We start from the raw sequence: 22,969 nt of genomic DNA on the forward strand, positions 1-22,969 counted from the left end.
TGAGGGACCGGAGTTTGCAGCCACATTAAGACAGGGCATAACTGGAAGTATCTGAAAGTTGAGGGTGTATCTTTCCTTGACCCATTTTCCTCTCACACAGCTGTAGTGGCAGGAGATGAGGGAGCATTAAATGATTGTAATACCCACAGCTCTGTGTTTCTTTATGCTTATTTAGTTGCTGTGTCTGAGTCTCTGAGCAGTCTGCACACACTGCAGGCACTGCCCCTGTTTCAAACACAGAGCACTCAGTGAGTTAAGGTCAGTTTTGCAGAATCTGCCACAGTGTGGAAGATGCTGAGCAGCAAACTGGTAGAGTTGCTTCAGTTACTGAAATTAAAATACTTAAGCAAACTGACTAAATGGGCTTCTGCCTCTGCATTGCAGATTTGCACTGACCTGGTAGATCGATGTTAGACTTGGCTGTGCTAATACAATTTTTCTACCAGACTGCAGTTAATTACCCAATACTGGCTGGCAGCATCCACTTGTGAGGGTGTATCTACTCTGCAGAGATGGGATGCTTCAGGTGCAAAACATTTCAAGGTGACTCTCACAGCCTGGCCTCCACTTGTGACTGTTACAGTACAGGAAAGTCCATGTAGCGCTGGAAACAACAACATTGATTGGCTAAAATTTATAGAAACTGAAAATTGAGGGGAAGGTACAGTAACACAGTGTTGTAGTGTTGGCTTTCACTGAGTATATAGAAAATGCCATCATAAAAGACAAAAGTAAAACATGTTTTTCCTATTCACCAGAAAAAGGACTTTGTGCCTACTGGAAAGTCCAGAAATTTCCAAAACCCAGAAGTTTCCATAGAAATAATGAGCAAATTTATGTGTCCTTTGTGAAAACAGTTTTTGATCCAGGAGATGCTGTTCTTATTATGCCTGTTAGTCTTTGTGAACTTCTGTGAAGTCACACTGCAGTTAGACTAGGTGTCAAGCCAAACACAACTGTTTGTAATATTGTTTGCACACAAAGCAAGGTGTGGTGTTAGAAGTAGTTTTCAGCACAAAAGCAAATGACAAACAATAGATTTCATTAGTAGAAAAAAATGAATTGGATTGGTTCAGCCAACAACTTTGCTAGTTATAAAAAAAAAAATAGCCTGAACTTGTCCTGTCCTTTCTGATGGAGGTTATCCAACAAATCTTTCACATTGTTATCAGTCTGCAAATCAACTTGACACAGTCATTGGTTCCTATAATTTGAGATCAGGTGGTCACTGCTGGATTTTAACTGGCTTAGGACCCACTAGCAGGGCCCCTTGGGACTGGCACTTTCACCATTTGCCATGGCTGTGAGAGGCAGCTGCAGGTCATTTACTCTGCCTCCTGAGTCACACTCAGGGAACCCTTAATCCAAAACGAATGCTGGAAATCGTCCCCCGTGGACCTGGCAAAGTCATCCAAGCTGAAGACAGATGGGAAATTACAACAATTTGCAAGAGAGATGTTCCAGAGAGGTTCTGCTTTTCGTGCTTTGTGCTCCTGGCTCGAGGAGGGGGAGCTGGAGGTTTAACTCTCCTGCAGACACAGTGAGCCTGTGTGCAGACTGTTCTGGAGCGTCCTGAGCTCCATGTGGTGTGTGTGTGTGCATCGTGGGGTGCTGGAAAAACAAGCCACACATTCTCTAGCCTGTCACCACGGGCTTTCTTCCTGTTTGAAGGGCAATGAGCACTTCAAGTTCTTTTCTTTGTCACTGGCTGTGCTGCTGTAAATGAGCAACACAAGGCTGTGTAATTTGAACAATTCAACACCCGCGTGTTTGTGCAGGCGAGGGCTCGCAGTCCAACCAAACACGTAGGAAACAGAATCCTGGTAGAAAGGGAATCTGTTCTCCTTGGCTGCTCCTCCCCTCTGCCCAGGCAGCCCTTCTGCCAGAAGTGCACACCCAGGTTGGCTTTCCCGAAGGACTTTGCTGGGATGGTTTAAGTTCTCAGTTAAACCATCACTGAGAGGCCCCTCACTGTCTGGAGCACTGGCACAGGGGCTCCATGGGAGCACACCCTCTGCACAGCCTCTGCTTTTTCTACATCTATTAGGATGTTCTGAATTCACTTTAACCCCTTTTTTGTTTTGTTGGCACAAATTGTGAATAACTGAAAACATTTCCAGTTCAAGGCAGGGTTCTGCTGTCTTGGCATCTGTTCCTATTCAGAATGAGGATACTTGCATTTTCTTGCTGGCTGTGTTTACTGTATCTTTAGCATAACCATATCATTCTCTCTAGCTGTTATGTTTTTCCAACATCCACAAAAAGTCCCTGGTTAAACTAAGCCATGGTTATGTGAATTTGAGAGAAACAAGGAATACCAAAGGAGCTGCTGCATAGCAGTTACTAAAGAAACAAGGCAGATGCATTTTCTCATCTTGCACAGTTAAGACAGCTAACATGGAGCTTTTATTTTCTTTCTAATAGCCCTCTGAAGGAGGGCTGTGTTCTCTACAGCCTTTGCAAGCATGGAGTTTTGCAATTCAGAAATACTAACAATTCCTAAATAATTATTAATTCAGCAAAGCTGATTGCTTTTGTTCATGGCAGGAAGGGATGCAGTCAAACCCCAACCTCCAGATGTCCCAGGGACTGTGGTTTGCCTTGAGCTGTCCTGGGGAGGGTGGAGAGAAAATATGATGCTTTAGAAGTTAAATACAGAGTTAAACTGCTGTGTTGCAGTGCTCCATTTCGAGGGAAAAGACAAGATCCAAACAATCTTATGTTTAATTACAAAAAATCAAAGCAAAGCACCATGAAAAGCAAGCACATTTGTTAACTTGTCAATGACTTGATATATCTGGTATTGTAAAAAAAAATAAAACCTGCTGATATCTCTGTTTATTGTTGAACAGCAGATGTTGAAGAGCTGATAAAATGAGTGTGTCACTCATGTCCAAGGAATAAACAATGTTAAAGGCTCTTTTCCTCTCTGTGGTGTGTGGAAGCAGGCCTGCAAGTGTGGCAGGATTAATATCACAAGCAAGAAGCTTTGGGAGGGCTGTTGTGACAGAGGATGAGGAAGAGTATGGGCCCCACTCCTCATCTGCATCTCCTTGCCCAGCCTGCAGCAGTGTAAATCTCTTGTTTAAGGATGTACCAGTCTCTTGCTGAGAGTCATTAATTTCAGCCATTCTTTTAGTAAGTCTCTGTCCCTAGTTGGTGAACTTCTCTTGGGACAGGCTATAATACCTTCCAGTTAATTTTTATTGACATATCTTTGTATTGTTTTAAATGGAAAACTTCCCAAAATTGCCGAAGTTAATGTTAAAAGTGAGGTGTTTCCAGAGGGACAAAAACTGTGCTGAATTGTGGAATATATGAACAAACTGGTGAAAAAAATATCCCCCCCACCCAGGTCACTCAAAATACCTGACAGCTTCTTCAGGTAAATGAGCAAAAGCCTGTTTTTAGTCCATTGGGTGGGTGAGAAAAATATTATCTGGATGAATCAATTGTGCATCCTGGAACTAAAACATAAAAAAGCCACTCTTCTGGCTCTGAAAAAGAAATTGCTTTTCATATTCACCAGAGGGTACTTCAGGGATTTAACTCCCCAGAACATGGTTCATTTCTACCTTGTACTTGACCTGTGGAACCAGGTGCACTGTACTACAATTTCAGAAATTACAAGTTTTCTTCGAAGTTTTCCTCAGAGTACGAGTTGCAGCTCTGTGCTTGGATTTTCTGATTACTTTGATTTTCTTTTTTTTTTATTTTGTCCCCTCAGTCAAAGAAGATGATGGAGAAGTTTCATCTTAGCATGCTTTGCTTATGTCTCTGTGGCTGTTCTCCTGTGATGTGCAGCTCCACATTTCCCCTATCCACTGTGGCAGATTCATCTGCTTTTAAAGAGGAGTGTAAAGGGCAGTGAGGTATCCCAAAGTTAATGAAGTTCTCTAGTATAAGCCAAAATTAGTTTGCTGGTGGTTTATTTCAGGAAATATTCAAGGAAGAAAGGACAGGAGGGATAAGACATTCATTCAAAAAAACTGAACAGTAAATTATTTTCATTACACTGTGACAGCTGTTCAACAAGAAGTAAATGTTCATTTTTTTTTTTCTGACAAGGAGAATGATGGTCTCTACCTTTTAAACTAAATCAAGGGAAAAAATATTAATTAAGAACTTAACAAAGTTCAGGAGCAACTGGTTATTTAAAAAGTACACATATTAGTGCAAGCTATTGCCACTGGAAGCAAGGACAGAACTCCACAGACAAACCATCCCACAGTTCAGATCTGGAGCCAGACCTCTGGTTGAAAATTTGGCCTGAAAGTTTCTCAACAGTTAAATCATAAGATGCTGGACACTCCTCATTCTGGTCCCAGCTGGGAATCTGGAAAGTGTAATGTTTAAGCTGAATATTCACTTTGATTCTTGGAAATGGGAACGAGTTTCATCAAGAAACTGTTTCTTTTTTTATTTTTCTTTTCTTTTCCATTCCTGAATTGGTTTGTCTATTGCATATCATTAGCAGATGGTGGCACATATGTCATTTCCATAGTCTTCTATTTTGGTACAGGAGCTGCTAATTGTCCCATTTTGACTTGAGAGTATTAAGTTTTGTTAATGTATCTCAGGTAATTGTAATTAGCTTATGTTCCTGAATTATGGCCACAGAGTTGGAAGGGTTTTCATTCATCACATCCAGTGCATAATTGTAGCTTTCCTGGTTACTCTGTGATCCTGCCAAAGAAACACACCCCAAAATGACAAAACCCATGGGCTTTTAGTGAGCAGTGAGGGATTAATAGGGAAAACAGCTACCCTGTGTCCACTGCACTGTGTGAGCAAGCTCTTCTTCTGCCTTTAAAAGTTCTGAGTTTGGGGGTATAGTCAGTAATACAAAAGTAAAGCAGTGACACTTCCCCACCTTTGTGGCTGCTGCGGGGGATCCTCACCTTGTGCACTTTGGAGTGGGATTGACAAGAAACAAATCTATATACCAGCCTCAATCCCATTTCCCTGTCTCTATACCAGCCTGAATCCCATTTCCCTGTCTCTGTAATTAAGATGCTATCCCCTCATAGGATGTTTTCTAAGAAAGTAATTTTGTTTTCTGTCAGCTTGAATTGAATACCTGTGCTCCAGCACAAATATTGGAAGACTGGCTTTATATTTTGTCTAAGCTGACAGAGACACTTAGACCTCAGGTGGTGATGCTGCTAGGTTTCATCATTTAAATAAAAAAAATTACTATTAATGTGACAGTTACTGTGGTCTGTTTTAGGTTTTTATTGGTCCCCAAAAGCATTTTGGTTTTTTATGGGTTCTGTAATAAGATCTTCCCTGCAGGAGAAGCTGCCTGCAGAAGCCTGCCCTAATCCTGTTAGATGGTAAGCAGAGATGTTTCAGTCATTGATGTGCAGGCAGGGGAGTCTTGGGACAGTGATTTAATAGTTTGAGAAGGCTGTGACTGTTCTCCCTTAGTTGTTCTTCTTGGTGTCTGTTGAGAGGATGCTGGGGAAGAGCCTCTGCATGTGTCACCTTTGCCCTGAGCCTGGGACACCTGTGTGCAGCTCCATGGGCTCCCAGACCCGGGGAGGCACCTGGGAATGCCTTGGAGTGGCCACACAGCCAGATGAAAGCAGCAACTGCATCGTGCTGCTCTGCTGCAGGAGGACGTGTGGGACTGCTCAGTCATTTGATTTAGAACAGGACAAAGGGAGGGAGAGAAGATGAAATAGTATCTGAAAGTCAAGGAGATCCAAGGAAAGGAGAATAGTTCCACAGAGGGAAGGAAAAAGCAGATTTCTAGTAGAGATGTTTAGAAAAAGGCTCTTTTGACTCTGCTGCTGCCTGGGGGTGTCCTTCCCAAAATTAGAAAGGGGAATGAAGATAATGTTGTTACAGGGAGAGGGTGGAAATAGTGAGAACAAGCTGAGTTTAATGTGTTTCTTCAATTTGATGAAAACAAATGAAGAAATGTGTTTGGTTTTGTAACATTTCCACCAGGTTAGGCAGTGGAGTTGTGTTTTTGCACCCTTGGTTTGGTTTGAACTGTTGTTTCCCTCACTTGCAATATAATCTTACACATTTGCTTGCAGGCTTGTGTGTCCCACTACCCTCTGCTGGAAGAAATGAGGATTTTTCAGCTCGGTCCTTGAGCCCCAGAACAGTCCCAGACCTCCAGCAGAACTGGGCAGGGAAGCAGTTTGGGAAGACCCCAGTTCTGCCCTGCTGTTGCTGGCATCCACCCTGCAGGGAAAGATGTGGGGTATAAAAATGTGTTTGGTTTCAGGGCAGTGCATGGCCAGGAGAGGGGTGCACGTGGTGTTTGTGTAGCAGGGGGCTGCATGGGTGGTGTGTCCTGGTCAGTTTTGTTACCTTGGCCATAAATGTTAGGTCTGTTGCAGTTTATGATTAAAGGTGTTGCCATAATAGGCTGAATCACTGATGATTCTCCTCTGATGTCCAGTTTCGAAAGGTGACTGGGACCTTCAAGCTGATGCCTTAAGATTGGGTGAAACATCCCAAAGCAGGTGGCCACAGGAGCATGTTCTTCCCAAATGTAAAGTTTTATATGTTGAAACATGATGGTCTCTTATATTTTTCTTTTCTTAAATCAGCTAAAATAATTTTGATTTTTCATTCCCTGTGTAAAATCTTAATATATTAAGGCTTATACCTGCTGTGCAAATGTTCTTTTTCAGTGTAGTGAGAATGAGGTATAAAAATGTCATGCTCCTAGTTCAGGTTTCCATAAAACCCCTTCAAGAGGATGTTCCAGAGGGAAATTAAAGATGAGATTCTAAGAGAGACTTTTGTTTTATTATTATATATTTGCTCCAGTACTTGATATATGAGAATGTTTACGCTTTCTACCCTATCTTCTGTATCTATCTAAAGGCAATAGAGGTGCCTTTATCTCTTTGTTTTCTTCATCTCTTCTGTAAAATATGAAGTCCCTAATCATTTTGGTTCACACAGGGGAAGCCTGCAATAACTGCAGTAATTTTGCTGCTCCATGTGTCTGGAAATCTTGAAACATGAGAGTTCAGATTGGAACTGGTTTTCTTTCCCCACATGGGCAAGCGACTGCATAGATGAATGACCCTGTGCAGCAGTTCTGAAGCATGTTATTCAGGCCATGGACAGGTATTGTTTCCAGATTTCAAAGGCAATACAAGATCCAGACAGGTCTGCTAGAAACTCTGGTCTCAATTAGTTGTAAATTTCCTGAACAGCATTTTCCAGTCATGGAAAAAATTGAACTGTTATCACCCACCTCACAGGATTTTCCTGCCCCTCCTTTGTCCAAGTCTCTGTAGTGCCACAGCCCTGCACAGAGCAGCTGGCAGATCTGTCAGAGCCAGCTGGGTTTGGGTACATTGGTACATCAGTGCATTGGTACCTTTGGTACATTGGTACATTTATTTGGGGCATTGGTACATTGGTACCTTTGGTACATTGGTACATTTATTTGTGCATTGGTACATTGGTACATTGGTACATTTATTTGGTGCATTGGTACATTGGTACATTGGTACATTGGTACATTGGTACATTTATTTGTGCATTGGTACATTGGTACCTTTGGTACATTGGTACATTTATTTGGTGCATTGGTACATTTGGTACATTGGTACATCTATTTGGTGCATTGGTACATTTATTTGGTGCATTGGTACATTGGTACATTGGTACATTTATTTGGGGCATTGGTACATTGGTATCTTTGGTACACTGGTACATTTATTTGGTGCATTGGTACATTGGTACCTTTGGTACATTGGTACATTTATTTGGTGCATTGGTACATTTGGTACATTGGTACATTTATTTGGTGCATTGGTACATTGGTACATTTATTTGGTACATTGGTACCTTTGGTACACTGGTACATTTATTTGGTGCATTGGTACATTTGCCCTGCCAGACTCCTCGGTGGTGGGGACAGTGTCAGACCTCACCTGCAGTGGATGGTCCATCCTGTCCCTCCAGGGCTGGTCATGCAACATCCCTGGCAGGGCCAGCTCTGCTGCTGTTCCTGCTTTTCTTCTTGTGCCCTGCATCTTTGAAAGCACTTTGTGTTACCCTGTTCTCTGCTAATCCACCGAGGACATGATCACAGAGTTCAGAGCTCACACTGAATGCTTCTTCTGCATATTGGCTCATTGTTAATTTAAGTGGCACATACTTTAATCTAATAGATGCTGTCTTTTAGTTAGGTAATTGCTCCAGAAGCTGTAAAGGGATGGTGTCTTGTGAAGTTTAATTTCTTTCTACTGAGCTCATGTGGAAAAGGAATATCTAAAAAATCAAATTAACTTTTCAACAAGGGTAATATAGACTGCCTTTTCACTGAAGTCACCACCACCCTCCTTATATCATAATATTTCTTGTTTCTCTCTCTCTCTCTCTCATCACCACATACTTAAAATGATCTGCCTTGTTTCCACTACCCCACTATGTCAGGAATTCAAACACTGAATGTGTACTAGAAGTTCTGTGGTTGGGGAATACAGTGAGCAAGTGTACAAATCCTTGAGTTCCAGTAGCTGGGGTCACCTCGAGTGTGTCTGAATTAGGCTGCTGATAATTTAAACTTGTCTTAAAAAGCAACTCTGTAGCAGCAGCCCACCTTAGCTTTCCCCATTGCTGGGTTCATGTGTGTATTGAGAAGGATGAAGACAACAGAGAAACAGGAGAACATCCTTCAGCCAGGGAGGAGCTATCCTGTGCCTTTTTTCCATCTGGGGATCTGGCAAATGCCATTCCTGCTATCCAGCAAAAACCTGTGTTACTGATTGCTGAGAGGTCTGGAAGGTCATGAGAGTCACTGGTGGTTACCAAATAAACCATGTTCTTTATTCCTCAGGGAAATGGGATCTGGAGGACTCTGGATGAGGGGCTGTCCTTTTCAGCACTGCTGTAGTCAGTGTGACATTCATTTCATAGTTCTGATGTTTACAAATTGGAAGCACAAGTCTGCATTCCACATGGTGTTTTCAAAAATGCTCAGAAAAGCTCAGCTTGTGCAGAGTTGTGTGTCCCTCTCAGACACTGTGAGGTACCTTCTGCCCTCCCTGGACACTGGCCTGGGCAGCTGCACTGTCATTATTGCTGAAGGGGTGCACAGGGGAGCACAGACAGGGCAGTGCAGCCTCATGCACTGAGAACCCTGCTGTGTTATGAATTGTTGGTTCATACAGCATCTTTTGGAAATAATTCTCTGATTTCCCATTTAGCAGGGTTTCCATGGCTTGATGACTTGCTTGTGTGACCTTTGGAATGGGCTGGATGTCACTCAGCTGTTGCACTGCAGGGATACCTGTGGCCAGCCCTGTGCAGACGGAACTGCACAGGAATGTTACTGAGTTCCTTCTTCTGCCAACCAAGTGTGTTTAAAATTTCAGTGTGACAGGGCAACTAGTGTCTCTCCTGCTGTGATTATTTTGCAGCTATTGCCCTTCTCTTCTGTCATGACCCAAACACCACCCATACACTCAGCTCTCTTACTGGCTGCTGGAAAAAGCAGAGTTCATTTCCAGCTGCCCAGCATGGGATTAATAAAAGGTTGATGCATGTCTGGGAAGCCCTGGATTGCATTTGTCCTTGCCTCTTCCAGCTTGTGTGGCATTTTAGGCTTTGCAAAGTCCAGGATTGAAAAGGCAAACAAAAGGTGTTAGACTCTGGATTTGTGTGCTCACTCCATGTACCTGCACCCACAATCTGCTCTGACTTGCCCAAGCACTGGCAATTGGCTCCTTTCCTGAGGCACCAGAGCATTCTCTGCTGCTCTGGTAATGCTGCTCACAGCCCATTAGACACTTGAAGTGCCATGAAGACCTCCTACTCACTTTGCTGTGAGCATCATCCTCTTGTGAGCATCATCCTCTTGTCATACAAAAATGTTCCTGTGTGCTCTGAAATGCAGCCTGGCTGTGCCCAGATCAGTGTGCAGTGCAAACCAAGAGCTGGGCATTCCAAGGGCTGCTGCACTATTACAGAATATTCCTCTACAAGTACATCAAAACCTCTGTCCTGGGCCTTCCTGGATGTCAGTAAGTGCAGACTGACTCTGAGTAGGGCCTGAACTCCTGCAGAACAGAGCACATTTCAAAGCAGGATTTTGCTGGGTTGCTGTGTGTTTGCAGGTGAGCCCAGCCCTGCCTGCCCAAGCCCTGCTCTGAGCAGTGTGAGAGCAGCTCCTGGCAGTAGCCAATGGCTTGGCTATAATTGGGGTGGCTCTTTCAGCTTCCTGGGCTCACTGAGTGTGCAGAGAGCATCTCTGCAAGGCCTGAGCCCTGAGCCCAGGCCAGGCCAGGCCTATCTGCTGGCTGTGCACACCATGTGGAGTCACACAGCTCACACAGCACCTGCTGCCCACTGGCTGCAGGGTCAGCCTGTGCCTGGACAGTGGGTCTGGGGTGGCTGCACAGCTTCTGAACCTGAGGGTGGTGGGTGGGTTTGCACCTGTGGTGGTCTCATTCAGACTGAATTGTTGGTATTCTTGTTCCTTCTCTGTGTTTCTCCCATGTTAGTTCACATGACAATACTGGCTTTTCTCAGATATTTGGAGACTTAAAAAAGGGAGGAAGGGAACATGATCCAGAGCTTTCAGGCAGCTTTGTGAAAAGGGCAGATTGTGTTTTACTTTGGGGTTGATGTACAGCCCGGGTAAGATTTTTCACCAAGGACCATTACATCTCAAGTTGACTTTTTAATTGATTTAGCTCCTCTGATCTGGAAGTTGCCAGACATGAACCACTGGCCTTTGGATGGAGTCCAGAGTGTAGTGGAAAGTTCACTGAAACCCCATCAGCTCTTGTTAAACCTGAGTGAATTCCAGCCCAACACATTTCTTGTGAATAATTAAACACAGTTAAGCAGGTGATGGATTTGAACCTCTATCTCTAGTGTTCATCTATATTTCAGTGAGCAAGGGACTCATGAAATTAATGAGGTTTTTGGTGGTGGGATTTGGGGTGATTTTTTGCCTCTTCTGCTGGATAATTTCATCTGAAGAATCAGGGTAGGTGTTTTGGTAGGTCCTATTTATCACCAGTGTGAGCTGTTCTATGTAGCAGTCAGCTCTCATAATTTACTGCTTTTCAGTAATAAATTTTCCAGTATTTACTCATCCTTTTCCCATTTTTTTGGTAACATTTGGATTTGTTATCCTTTACTTTGATATCACTTTCTGTCAGTACAACTGCCATACTCACAGAGTGTAGTGCTATGGCAACGATGTATTATCTGCAGTCTTGCCAATGAGTAAGATATGGTGCAGAAATTAGTTCACTTATCAAAATCTGATGTGCAGAGCTGAGCAAAGAACCTGACAGTCCAGAACCTCCTGCTATTTTCACAAGACCTGCTGTTCTGTTTCACATTGGTTATGACACTCACATAAATTCTCTTCTGACTGTTTCCAGTGATGCCTTGTTAAACCTACAGATGTCTCAGCACCTTGGAAAATATTTTTAGATGTACAATAATCTTCATGCTGTCTTTGATAGTGACAAAAAATGGAAAATGAGCGATTATTTTTTTCTTCTGTTACTATTCCAGAAAGGTACTTTTCTGTAATTTCAGGGTAGGAAAAATCATATAAATAGAAAAATCTCGCCCAGACTGGGAAATGTGAGAAATGTTTTAGATTAACACTGCTAAAGACTAAGGGATCTCTGCCCTTCTCTGCTCTGTGGTGCAGACTGGGCCATGCACAGCCTTCAGGATGTCTTGCACCTTCTCTGTTCCCCATAAAACTGATGGAATGGTCTTTAAAGTACAATGTTTACATCCAACCCCAGATCCTTCTACAGTGTGGGTGTTAGAATCAGACAGTTGACAGCCCTTTCATTTATGTTCCAGCTGGTGCAGTGCTGCTTGAGGACTTTTACCTCTGTGGACCTGTCCCTGCTCTGGTGTGTCCTCTCAGCCTTCCTGGCTCTTTTGCCTTACAGGACAGGGCAGCTTTTGGACAGCCCAGGATGTTGGTTCCAGCTCCTAGGGTTGATAATAGAAATGTTAAATCTTTGGTCAGATGATTAGGAATTGTTTGTATGGATTTTACAGTGCAAATATGTTCTTAGCAGTCAGGGTTTGGCTAGAAGCTCTTGGAAAGGAGTCAGGGACAGGCTTCTACAGTCTGTGGACATTGTTTGAAAGTTTCCAGTGAAATTAGTACTTGTTCTTAGTCAAATTATATTTGCTTGTTGACCCCTCTTATCTAATTAGTCCCTACTTTACTGAACTGCTTCTACTTGCATGCACTGAATCAGCTATTCCACATTACTCTTTTACCACTGTGATGGCAGAAGCACATTTGAGCTAAGAGGCGCTTTCTTTTCCATGTTGTGACCCCATGCCTTGTGATTTGTGGAGAAATAAATAGTTCTGTTGTGCATCAGCCATCTCTTTGAGGCTGAGGGGAAGGATCTCAGATCAAATATCAGGTGCAGCTGAGCAGCCAATTAGACAATCCTTGAGAGCCTTCTTGTTAGATGTGGATAAGTGTCCAAACTTGGATGCCCATCTCCTGAGGTTCCCACATCTCTGTGCACTGCACAAGCAGCTTCAGCAAAGGGCAGGGTTGTGACCTCCTGCCCCATGTTCTGCTCCTTGTCTCTGGCCTCCAGATGTGCTCACATGTGCTTGTGGTGCTGCAGGCAGGTGTAAAATGAACCAGCCTTGTTTGCTGGCTAAATCACAGACCCATCCTCACACCATGCCCTGTTCAGGGGAGGCTGCTGGGTGCCCAGAGCTGCCTCCAGGGGCACAAACACCACAGACACCAGCCTGGCCCTAACAGAAGTGCTTTCAGACTTTCAGACTCTCTGCCCTGCAGAGTGGTGATCTGGCAGGGTTTGGTCTCATTTGCAGAAAATGTAACTGGGGTGGCTGGGGGCAGTAGGTGACTTTTGGTGGCTTGTGGGGCAATGTCAGAGCCAAGACTAGAACCTGGTTCTTGCAATTCCAGGCTCCATTCTCTGTGGCCTACTGTCTCTCTAACAATGCTTTAATGAAAAATGCAAAATATTAATTTAGAGCAGGATTCAAGAAAAATGTCCTGTTCAATTACTTAATCATAGGTGAACTAGAATTGTAAGACACAAACATGTCTTGATACAAAGCACCAGGCAAAAATGCAGAAAGGATTATTTGTTGTTTAATTTAGCAGAGGAAGGCAGCTGATCATGCTAAGTCTATCTGACACCTAGCAAGTTGTGTGATCCTATTTGTTAATCTTTTTAACTTTCTGTTTTATTAGGATAGGGTTTCAAGAGCAAATAGGATAAATGAGATTTAATCTGTCGCCCTGAATTACTCTCCACTGAGTTATGAACAGAATCACTGTGTGTCAGAGAAGTATAATTATGAGGGAAATGCTGCCTGTGTAATTGTGTGCTTTGTTTGGGAAAATTTGAGATCTGTAATTATCCCCAGCGTGCCATGGTGCTGTGTGCTGGCTATGAACCTCTGCAGTAAACAAAGAAAGGGAAGTTTTTCTTTGGAGCAGTCTTTGAGCAGTATGGCTGGTACCTGCAACATTACCCTGCAGGTCTTTGGTTCAAGGGAGGGATCCAAATTAACTTGGAATAGGACACACATTGTACAATTACTGTCTCAGAGAAAAATCTGGTGGTGCTTCATTAGGGGATCATACACTGGTCCTGGCTCTATGTAATTTTTGTAGCCCTATAAAAGTTGTGGTACCCTTCCTGATATATAATTCCACTATGAGACGATTTAAAGACACAAAACTGCAGCCTCTTGAAATTTTGGGTTCACCAGCCAAAGAAAGCTTTAAATCCTGTGTGCTGTTTGTCTGGATTCACAACAGCTTCTGTTAGGAAAAAGGAAAGGAGAAATTCAGCTATAATTGTTCTTATATAATGGGCACAGTTGCTGCTGGAAGTAGATCTCCTGGAGAGAGGATATGCACAAAGTAAAAAGAACTTGCTACAGGTCCTGCTTCAACACTTGTGCAGCTTTCTTCTTGAGGCAGAGGGGCAGAAGCCAGGCTTTCACATGATGGGTTAGTGATAAAACAACCTGCTAGGCTCTGATTAGAATTTCTGTCATTTTGCCAGAAATCATATGTGCATTAGTGAGGGGCAGGGAGGCTGCATCATTTTGGTGAATCCTATTGGATTATTTTTTTTCAGACCTCTTTACAGTTATGAGCCAGGACTTGATCTCCACATCTGTTTTTATTGGCCAGTTAAGTTTACAAATGAGTCCTCTTTTGTCCCATCTAATTTTATGTAATCTGTGATGCTGCATAACAATTCTGGGAAGAAGAAATGGAAGGATTGTGAACTGACCTTGTGGCAAGTATGTGCAGTGACTCACTCTATTCTTTATTTCAACTTCCGTGAAGTCTTTTCAGATACACTGTTTACTCATTAAATGTGCTGTGCAGTTTATCTTATGGCTAAAATTCTTCCTAATATTTTGATATATTTGTTGGGAACATGACAAAATAAATCATAAATGAGAATGTTAAAAAATGCTTGCATTAATCATCTGAGACAGTCTCTCCAATTATAATCTCATTCAGAGTAACTGGTTATCTGTAAGAAAGGGTTTCCTGTCCCTTGATTTGCCAACCTACGTGACTTTACTGCCAAGGACATCTCTCCTCCATGCTTGACAAGCAATGGGTAACTTCATAATCTTTCTCTGTGTAGGCAATTTCTTCATGGGAAGAAATTAAGTCAGTCATGCCCATTACTGAATCTAATTTTACTATAATTTAGAGGGAAGAACTCTTCCCTGAGTAGAATTGATTTTATAACCGCTTACTTCAGGACTTATTTTGCTTTCCTCCAGAGGATGTGGCAGAAACTGTTGTTAGTGGCAGGCCTGCAGTTTGCTTGGCAAGGTCACTGCAGCAGCACCTTTCCTGGCAAGTGAGAAACTTGTGCCTTGCTTTGGATTGCAGTCATCAGCAGCTGCTCTGAGGCAAAGTGAGCAAGGCAGCAAGTCAGAGTGAGCTCTCTGCTTGTTGAAATTCCATCTTTTGGGAAACAAGAGGTTCCTAGGGAAGGTACCTCCTGCAGTCAAGCTGTCTTTGGCTGGTTTTTTCTCCTTCTCCCTTAGTCAGCCTGGAAGTTTGGCCCTGGCCACAGAGGTGTCTTGCTCATGGCTTTACAGTTCATTCACCCTGGGCAGGACTTGTGCATATTTTCTCACTCCAGGCTAGGCTGAGTGAAGCACACACAAGGAAAGTCCTTTTAAAAGCAGTTTGCAGCAGTGCTGTGGTAAAAGCCCAGCAGTGAAGAGGCGGGAAGTGCAGAACAATCTCTTTTTGCCTGCCCACAAAGAAACAGGAGAAGAAAACGTGGTGACTTCCTAACAGTGGTCACAAGAGCAGGTTTGACAGTGTCTCTTCAAGGTCAGTAACACCATTCTCAGCTGTTCAAAGCAGCCTCTTGCTAGCAAACCCAGTGCAAATTCGTGGAAGAGGGCTGCTTGCTTGTTGTTTTCTCCTTGTTTGTTCAGGCTTCAGCCTGGCAGACAATCAGACCCAATTGTAGATGTAATGCAGGCAAAATACCAGAATACATGGGCCAGAGTGTGCTTTATGCTAATGGCAGCAGGAATTGCTGAATGTCTGCCTGCTCAGCAGCCTTGGAAGGGTCCTTGGCTGTCAAAACAAGTGGAAATCTAAGGAGCAGCTCAGTAGGGGTCTTTTTTTCAATTGCATACTTTGACCCACATTCTTCCTTATTTATATTTGCAAGTATCATGAGATTGATCATTTTTCTTCTCAGTGGCCCTGTAACACCAAATCTCCTCCTGCAGGAGAAATGCATTTGGTGGGGTGTTCAGAGGTTGTGAATGGCTGAGTGAATGCACACTGCTTTTTATTTGGTGAAGCTGCCTGTAAGGCAGGCTCTTTTCTGCCTCATCATGTCCTTCTCTGCTGGTAGGAAGTGTTTTTTGCAGTTTGAACAATTTTCTTCTAATTAACAAGAATTTCCCCATCCTCTTTCCAAAGTGTTCTACTTGTTCTCCTTTACCCTTTATCTTCAGTTCCTCTCAGTTACACTCATTGGGTAAGCAACAAATCTTTCAGGTGCTTCTGAACATTGTTCACATGGCATATGCCATCTACTTTCTTTTTGATATTGCATTTTCTGCTGACACCTGCAAAGCCTGGTCTGACAAAACTTTTCCCCAAGGAGAGGTTTTGTAGTGTTGGTTCTGAGTGTTAAAAACCATGGAAGCTTAGTGAAAAGCAAATGTGATTCTCTTTGCCCCTGCTTTGGGGATCAGTGGTTTGAATCCTATTGTGCTTTACACCAGGGAAAATTGAAAGTAACCCCAGCTGCAACAAGGCAGCAGAGAAGGTAAAAGAATTGCAACAATGGGCTGAAGCTGCTGCACAGAGCCATAAAACGCCAGGTTGCAGATGAGGCAATAGGGTGGCAAAGCCCTGTGAGCCCTGGGAACAATCAGGGCTTTCTGTGCTCTGGAACAAAGCAGCTTTACAGAGGGTGTTGCAGTGATCACTGAAACTGGCTCCCTGGAACTTTCTGTTGCACTGCACATTGCACTTGCTGCATGGCTGGGGTGGCCCAGAGAACTTTCTGTGTGGTGGCAATGAGTGGGAAGAAACCGTGAGTTACAGCTGAAAGCCTTACCCATGACTCTTCTTCTCCACAGGTGCCCCTGGTTGACAAAAGCCATCTCCCCAGCCATCCCAGTGTACAATGGACTCGTTTTCTTGTTTGTGCTGGCAAACTTCAGCATGGCAACTTTCATGGACCCTGGAGTTTTCCCACGAGGTAACAGAAATGGGACTGTTGTAGGGATGGGGGGAGGGGGACATTGAAAATCCAAGCCAAAGGAGGTGCCAGGTATCCAGACACACAAGTTGCTGATTGATCTTGTATACTTTATTTATTTATTTACTATACTTGACTGTCGTTAGGGTGAGATGGCAGTGAAATGCTGGGCACCCTCCAGCTCCCTTCTGAGCTCCTGGGTGTCCTCACACTTGCTGAGACTGGCACTCAAGGGCACGGGGTTGTGTAGAATGGTTCTCCTTGGACAGCTCTCCTGAGTGATGTGATTTTGATTGCTATCCCCTGTGTCATGCTGGCACACTGCATTTAAGTCACTGTCTTCACCAGAGGTAGCAGAGCATGGCAGAGGGGAGAGGCTAAACTTCCTGCAAGTTTCATCAAAGCAGTCCTTCCAGAATACCTTAAAAGAAATGCAGAAGCATTGAACGCTAGAACAGATAATGATTAAGGCTTGCCTTAGAGTGTCTAAAAATGTATACATTTAGAAAATATTCCTGCTTAAATTAGTACTGATTCACAGCTGATTAAATAGGATAGAGATCACTCAGCTTTTGTAATGGGAACCACAGTGCAGCTATCTCTTTTAACACATCCTAATGAGAGAATTATCACCTCATTTTATCTGTCTTCCAATAATTATTCACATGCAGTTTGCAGCAGAGACTGCTCTAGGCAGTCTGTCTAAACCAATGGATCTGTGCTGTCTGCAAGCTGTGCTTCCTCACCTCTGTTCACCAAGTTCAGGGTCTGTTTTGAATTGCTACCTGACAAGAGCAAGGCACCAGTCCTGCTGGTTTCCCTGAATAGCAAGGCCAGGTTTCTCCAGGTAGCATGGTCTAATAATGAGCATCTCTCTGCCATTCCTCTCAGCTGAAGCTTCTGAACCCCTGATTAAGTGTTGCAGCACTCCAGTTGAGGAAATTATTGTGTGTAAAGGCAATCTAAGGCAGAGGCAAGATCCAGTCACTTGTGTAAGATCAACAGATACACTATATAGGTACTTAAAGCTACAAATGCTAGTGACTTTCAAAAGAGCTTATGCAGGAGTTTTGAGGAGTTTCCTGGACTTGTTAGTTTCTTTATCTCAGCAGAGATAGCAGTGGTTAATTAAACATTAAACATTATCAGTCTGAGAATCCAGTGTGTTTGTGCAGGGCAGTTCCCTCAGAGCAGAGCTGGACATCACCAGGCCCTGGGAGTGATCAGTGCTGAGTGTATTGTCAGTTCATACCTTCCTCTGGGCTTCTCTAACTTCCTTTTGCAAACAAGTTCTTCATTTTGGACTTTGCATTTAAGGAAAAAACACACGGGGAGATCAAACAGAAACTTCCTCATCACCTTCCCTCCCATCCCATCTCCCTTTACACAAGGGAGTCAGGAGCAAAGCAGGAAGAGGAGGGGCTCCTAAAGTTCACCCCTCTACTGTCTCTCACTTCATTTGTGGCCTTGGCCTTGCATCTCTGTGCCTGTGCTTTGTCAGGAAGATGCTGGGAGCAAGGGGAGAGAAAAGACGTGGCATTTGTCCTGGGAGAAGGTAATGGAGTAGGAGTTCAGATGTGTGAAGGAAGCAAACTTATAAGGGAGAAGATGGAAAAGACTATAAATACCAGTGCTGGGAGGAAAGAGGAGCAGATGTTATTTCAGATCACAAGTGTGCATGTGAAAAAAAGCTTATCACCACCCCACGCCGCCCGCAGAGCTGCCAGCGCAAGGAGTTCAGGAATTGTAGGAGGGACTTAAAATGAATACACAATCACTCCATTTGCTTTCTGCTGTTGAAATCAGGTTCAGTCTTCTTGGTTTTCAAGCTTCTTAGCACATTTCTGATAGTTAGGAATTTACTTCAAAACCAAAACAACAAATAAGTAGTACAAAAGCTGAGATTCTAATGAAATCACACAATTCCTTAAGGAAGCCATCAAGAATCTGTTAGAAAAATATGAGACTGGGCTGCTCCATGTCAGTGGGTCAGTGTATGAGAATCTGTGTAGTAAGATACATTCCTTTGTCAATGTATTCTTCTGCTCAGGTCTCTGGAAACTGGAAGTAAGCACATTTCCAGCTATATTATATGAGCTTGCAGATCTGGCAGATAGAACTTGGCCTGTGGGGGGAAATGATAAAAGTTGGGCTGCAGAAACCCAGCTTGTTGAAGAGAAGCTTAATCAAGCTCACAGCTCTGTTACTCATTTTTAAATCTTTTTTTTCATTTGTTGGCTCTCTGAATCTTTCTGGTATGAATCAGTATTGGCTCTGTGTGAGTGAATTTCTGGTAATACACCAGAATGAATGAGTAGGAAAGGAAGTATCAAGTAACTGAAATTGGGGCTGCCTTGAAAAATCTGATTTACAGTCTCTAGGCTGAGACTGGCAATGTTTTTTGCTGGCTAATTATACCAACTACAATCAGCTTTCATTCAGTGTTTTTGATGTGGATCTGTTTTGTACAAACTCTGTGTTTGAATTCTGCAAAAGGAACATGTTTAAATGCATGTAGGTATATATAATGTACAGACTTTTTGTCAGCATAGTCAGATTTTTTATAAGAGCTTAAATGGTTTGACTGTTCCGGTGTCTTGTTTTCATCTGCCCACATGTATTACACAGCCTGGGCAGGTTTATAATGGTATTGGAGAACCTAAAGACTGTATTTATAGAAGTGCCTAAGGGATTTAGAGTCTGGCTCTCTCTAAGAGTCCCACTGACTAGTTAGGAAGGAAAATTATAGGGAATGGTGCCAGTACAGCACTCTGCTTCCACACACAAACGTTAATCCAGAGAATACTTGCAGATAAATACTGTAGCTGAGCCAGATCCCAAGCTCATCTAGGTGAAGGGAGAAATTCCCTCTGAAGTCAATGGAAATTGGATCATGATAACACATCTAGAGAAGATTTAATATAGAACTGCATGACAGTAATTAATGCTCCTCTGGGACAACATTATCAAATTCCACCTAATTTGGAGCCAGTCAACCAATGCCAGCTGCACTATAATGTTTAACCAGGTGTTAAATAGATGTGAACTTCTTAGATTTTCTGTCAGGAGGAAACAAATAAAGATCACAGGAATCTAGAAGAATATTTTTTCTTCCCAGTATATATTTGTCTGTTATAGACTGGGATTTTTCTTGTGCATTTCTTTTTAAATGGTCTCTTTTCTTAAGCAGGGCTGAGGTGATAAACCATCACATAACACAACACAGTAAGGGCACTGTGCAGTGTCCCTGTGGCCCAGGGGCTGACAGGATTAGCTCTTTTCTCCTTGCCCTGTGCTACCTGCCCTAACTCTGAGTTTTGCGTTGAGCAGCGGACGAGGATGAGGATAAGGACGACGACTTCCGCGCGCCGCTGTACAAGAACGTGGAGATCAAAGGAATCCAAGTACGGATGAAGTGGTGCGCGACCTGCCACTTCTACCGCCCGCCCCGCTGCTCCCACTGCAGCGTCTGCGACAACTGCGTGGAGGTAACGCTGCTGGGCTGCCCTGCTCTGGGAACGGGCTGCTGGGCTGCCCTGCTCTGGGAACGGGCTGCTGGGCTGGCCAGCACGGGCTCTGGCCTTTCCCCTGCTCTGGGAACGGGCTGCTGGGCTGGCCAGCACGGGCTCTGGCCTTTCCCCTGCTCTGGGAACGGGCTGCTGGGCTGCCCCACACGGGCTCTGGCCTTTCCCCTGCTCTGGGAACGGGCTGCTGGGCTGCCCCACACGGGCTCTGGCCTTTCCCCTGCTCTGGGAACGGGCTGCTGGGCTGGCCAGCACGGGCTCTGGGCTGCTCCTGCTCTGTGAACGGGCTGCTGGGCTGCCCTACACGGGCTCTGGCCTTTCCTCTGCTCTGGGAACGGGCTGCTGGGCTGGCCAACGTGGGCTCTGGGCTGCCCCTGCTCTGGGAACGGGCTGCTGGGCTGGCCAACGTGGGCTCTGGCCTTTCCCCTGCTCTGGGAACGGGTTGCTGGGCTGGCCAACGTGGGCTCTGGCCTTTCCCCTGCTCTGGGAGCAGAGTTCCAGCTCTGGGGAGTTCACAGCTGGGCTCCTGTTGCCGGCCGGGGGTCTGTGTACAAATCACAAACGGGACGGGACTGCTGAGGAACATGCCTTGAGCTGTTTTATTTTCTAGCATCAGTCTCATTACATGGTTATGGCAAAGGGAAGAGGCCATCAGCTCATACTCTAGGCAGCAAATTAAGAACTTAATGTTATGACAATGGGAAGAGGCCATCAGTTCATATTCTAGGCAGCAGAGTAAGAACTTAATGTTATGACTTACTTTATAAGTTTTTTTTGACTAATCACACAAAGCAAAAGCATATTGGGGAGTTCTGGGGAGTTCACAGCTGGACTCCCACTGAGCAGTGCCATTGGTAGCACAGCCCTCAGTTATGTGTGTTACAAATGCAACGATGCTTGTTGTCAGCCCTGTCACCAGTGGTGATTAAAATAGAAATTTGTAATGCTGGCTGCATCTTCCTTGAGGTAGCTAAGGGATTGTGAATGTAAAAAAGGAGTGAATAGGAGAGTTGGTGGAGAGTTCAAGAGAGCAAGAAATTCAGGGTGAACCATTTCAACTTGTCATGTGTGAGCTTAAGGTTCATAATTTAATTTGGTGCAAACTGGTGCCTACATTACTGGACAAGCAGAGAAGCCACAATGTGTGAATTCAGGAGAGCAAAACTCAGAGTTCAGCAAATGGTTCTCCAGTCAATGGAAGGAGCCCATGTCTTTGTAAATACCCCAGCTCAGAGCATGAGCTCATTCATGTTTCTAATGTTGATTGCTGTGAATTAGGGGACTTTCTTGATTCTTGTTACCCTTAGGGTCTTGGTGAGTCACACAGGATTTTTAAAAAATAACCCTAAACAGTAAGATGTGCTTTTGGGCTATAAGCATCTCCCAGACATGTAGGTACAGAGCACTGTATTCACAGCAGTGTATTGCCAGGGGACTTTTTATTGCTGAGCTGAAAATTCTACTTCTAAAGGTTCATTTCTGCTGCAAGGTCTATTTTTTTCAATGGAAAGATGAAATCTTAATATGTCTAAAATATATTCAGCCATGCCATTAAAATAAAAAGAATTACTAATCAGAAGGAGAAAAAATACCAGAGTCAGCTGGAATGCTGTATACACTACCTTTGTCCTAATCCTCTTTGCCATAAGCAAGAGAATAGTCCCAAAGAGAGCAGCACAGTTGCAAGTGAGAGAAAGGCTGGATTTATCTTGTGTCAGTCATATATCTAAGTTATAATTATCTGGAAGCAGTGCTGTGCCTAGTAACCATTGATAAATGGGACAAGGCTGTCCTGGTTTGGAAGGCTTTAGAAGGATGTGGGATTTTAGAAGCCTGAGAGTGAGGAGCTGCTAAGGTCCCTGGGTAGAGAGAAATAGCCACAGCTATTTGTTTGACACACAGTTTGTTTAGACTGCTGTGAATTGTTGCACAGAGCCGGATTTTTGGTAGAAAACCTGAATCATACATTACCAGTTTTAAAACATAAATGTTTTCACTAATTCTAGGTTCTGAGGATTGTTTAGATGATGGCAAATTCTCAGTTGTCCCATGGAGTTTCTTTCTTCCACCTTCCCCGGTGGCTCAGCATAAAAATTCATTTTCAGGAAATGAAGTTTTCTGAGAAAAAGATTGCTCAAAACTCAGTGGTATAAACAGTTGAAGTTTCATGCTGATGTAAGGCCTCCATGGGAGTCAGTTCTGCAGCAGAAATGAAAATGGGAGGGAATCCAAAAGGAACCTGCATAAAATAGCAGAAGGCAAGGTGACTCTGGCTTCTCCACAAGTTCTATTGATAGAATAGAGCTCTCCACAAGTTCTATTGATAGGTCAGTGGAGTGTTCTCTGCTATTCTGGTGCACAAGTAAAGAGCTCTGCTTGTAATTAAATTACTACTGCTGTGCAGGAATGTAGGCAAAAAGTATTAATGACTTCTGAATCAATAAATCGTGGCCTTAAACATGTTTTATTGATTCTTGTGATGCTTATTTCCCACTCACCTGTCATATTCTAGAAGAGCTTTGAGACAGTAACAGGAGTGACTCTGCTGGCTTTCCATGTAGGATCCACTCAGGGTTGTAGTTCCCATGTTTTCACTGTCAGTCTAGAATGTACAATCAAAATTATTTTCCCAAATATAAAACTTTAGAACCAATATGATAAAAATTAATAAACAGCAAAAGCAGACAACACTTGCAGAAA

The 22,969-nt window shown here is 43.6% G+C and overlaps 1 protein-coding gene across 2 annotated transcripts in view; it reads left to right on the forward strand.

Moving 5' to 3' along the window:
- The window catches only part of ZDHHC8 (zinc finger DHHC-type palmitoyltransferase 8), a 109,227-nt gene that overhangs the window by 68,405 nt on the left and 17,853 nt on the right, over nt 1–22,969 (forward strand). For both annotated transcript variants that reach the window (XM_058816770.1, XM_058816771.1), the window contains exons 2-3: nt 16,624–16,745; nt 20,076–20,233. In XM_058816770.1, the coding sequence (XP_058672753.1) occupies nt 16,624–16,745; nt 20,076–20,233 (280 nt within the window). The remainder of the gene's footprint in view (nt 1–16,623; nt 16,746–20,075; nt 20,234–22,969) is intronic.

The sequence above is a fragment of the Ammospiza caudacuta genome, chromosome 18 (assembly GCF_027887145.1).
Source record: "Ammospiza caudacuta isolate bAmmCau1 chromosome 18, bAmmCau1.pri, whole genome shotgun sequence".
NCBI lineage: Eukaryota > Metazoa > Chordata > Aves > Passeriformes > Passerellidae > Ammospiza > Ammospiza caudacuta.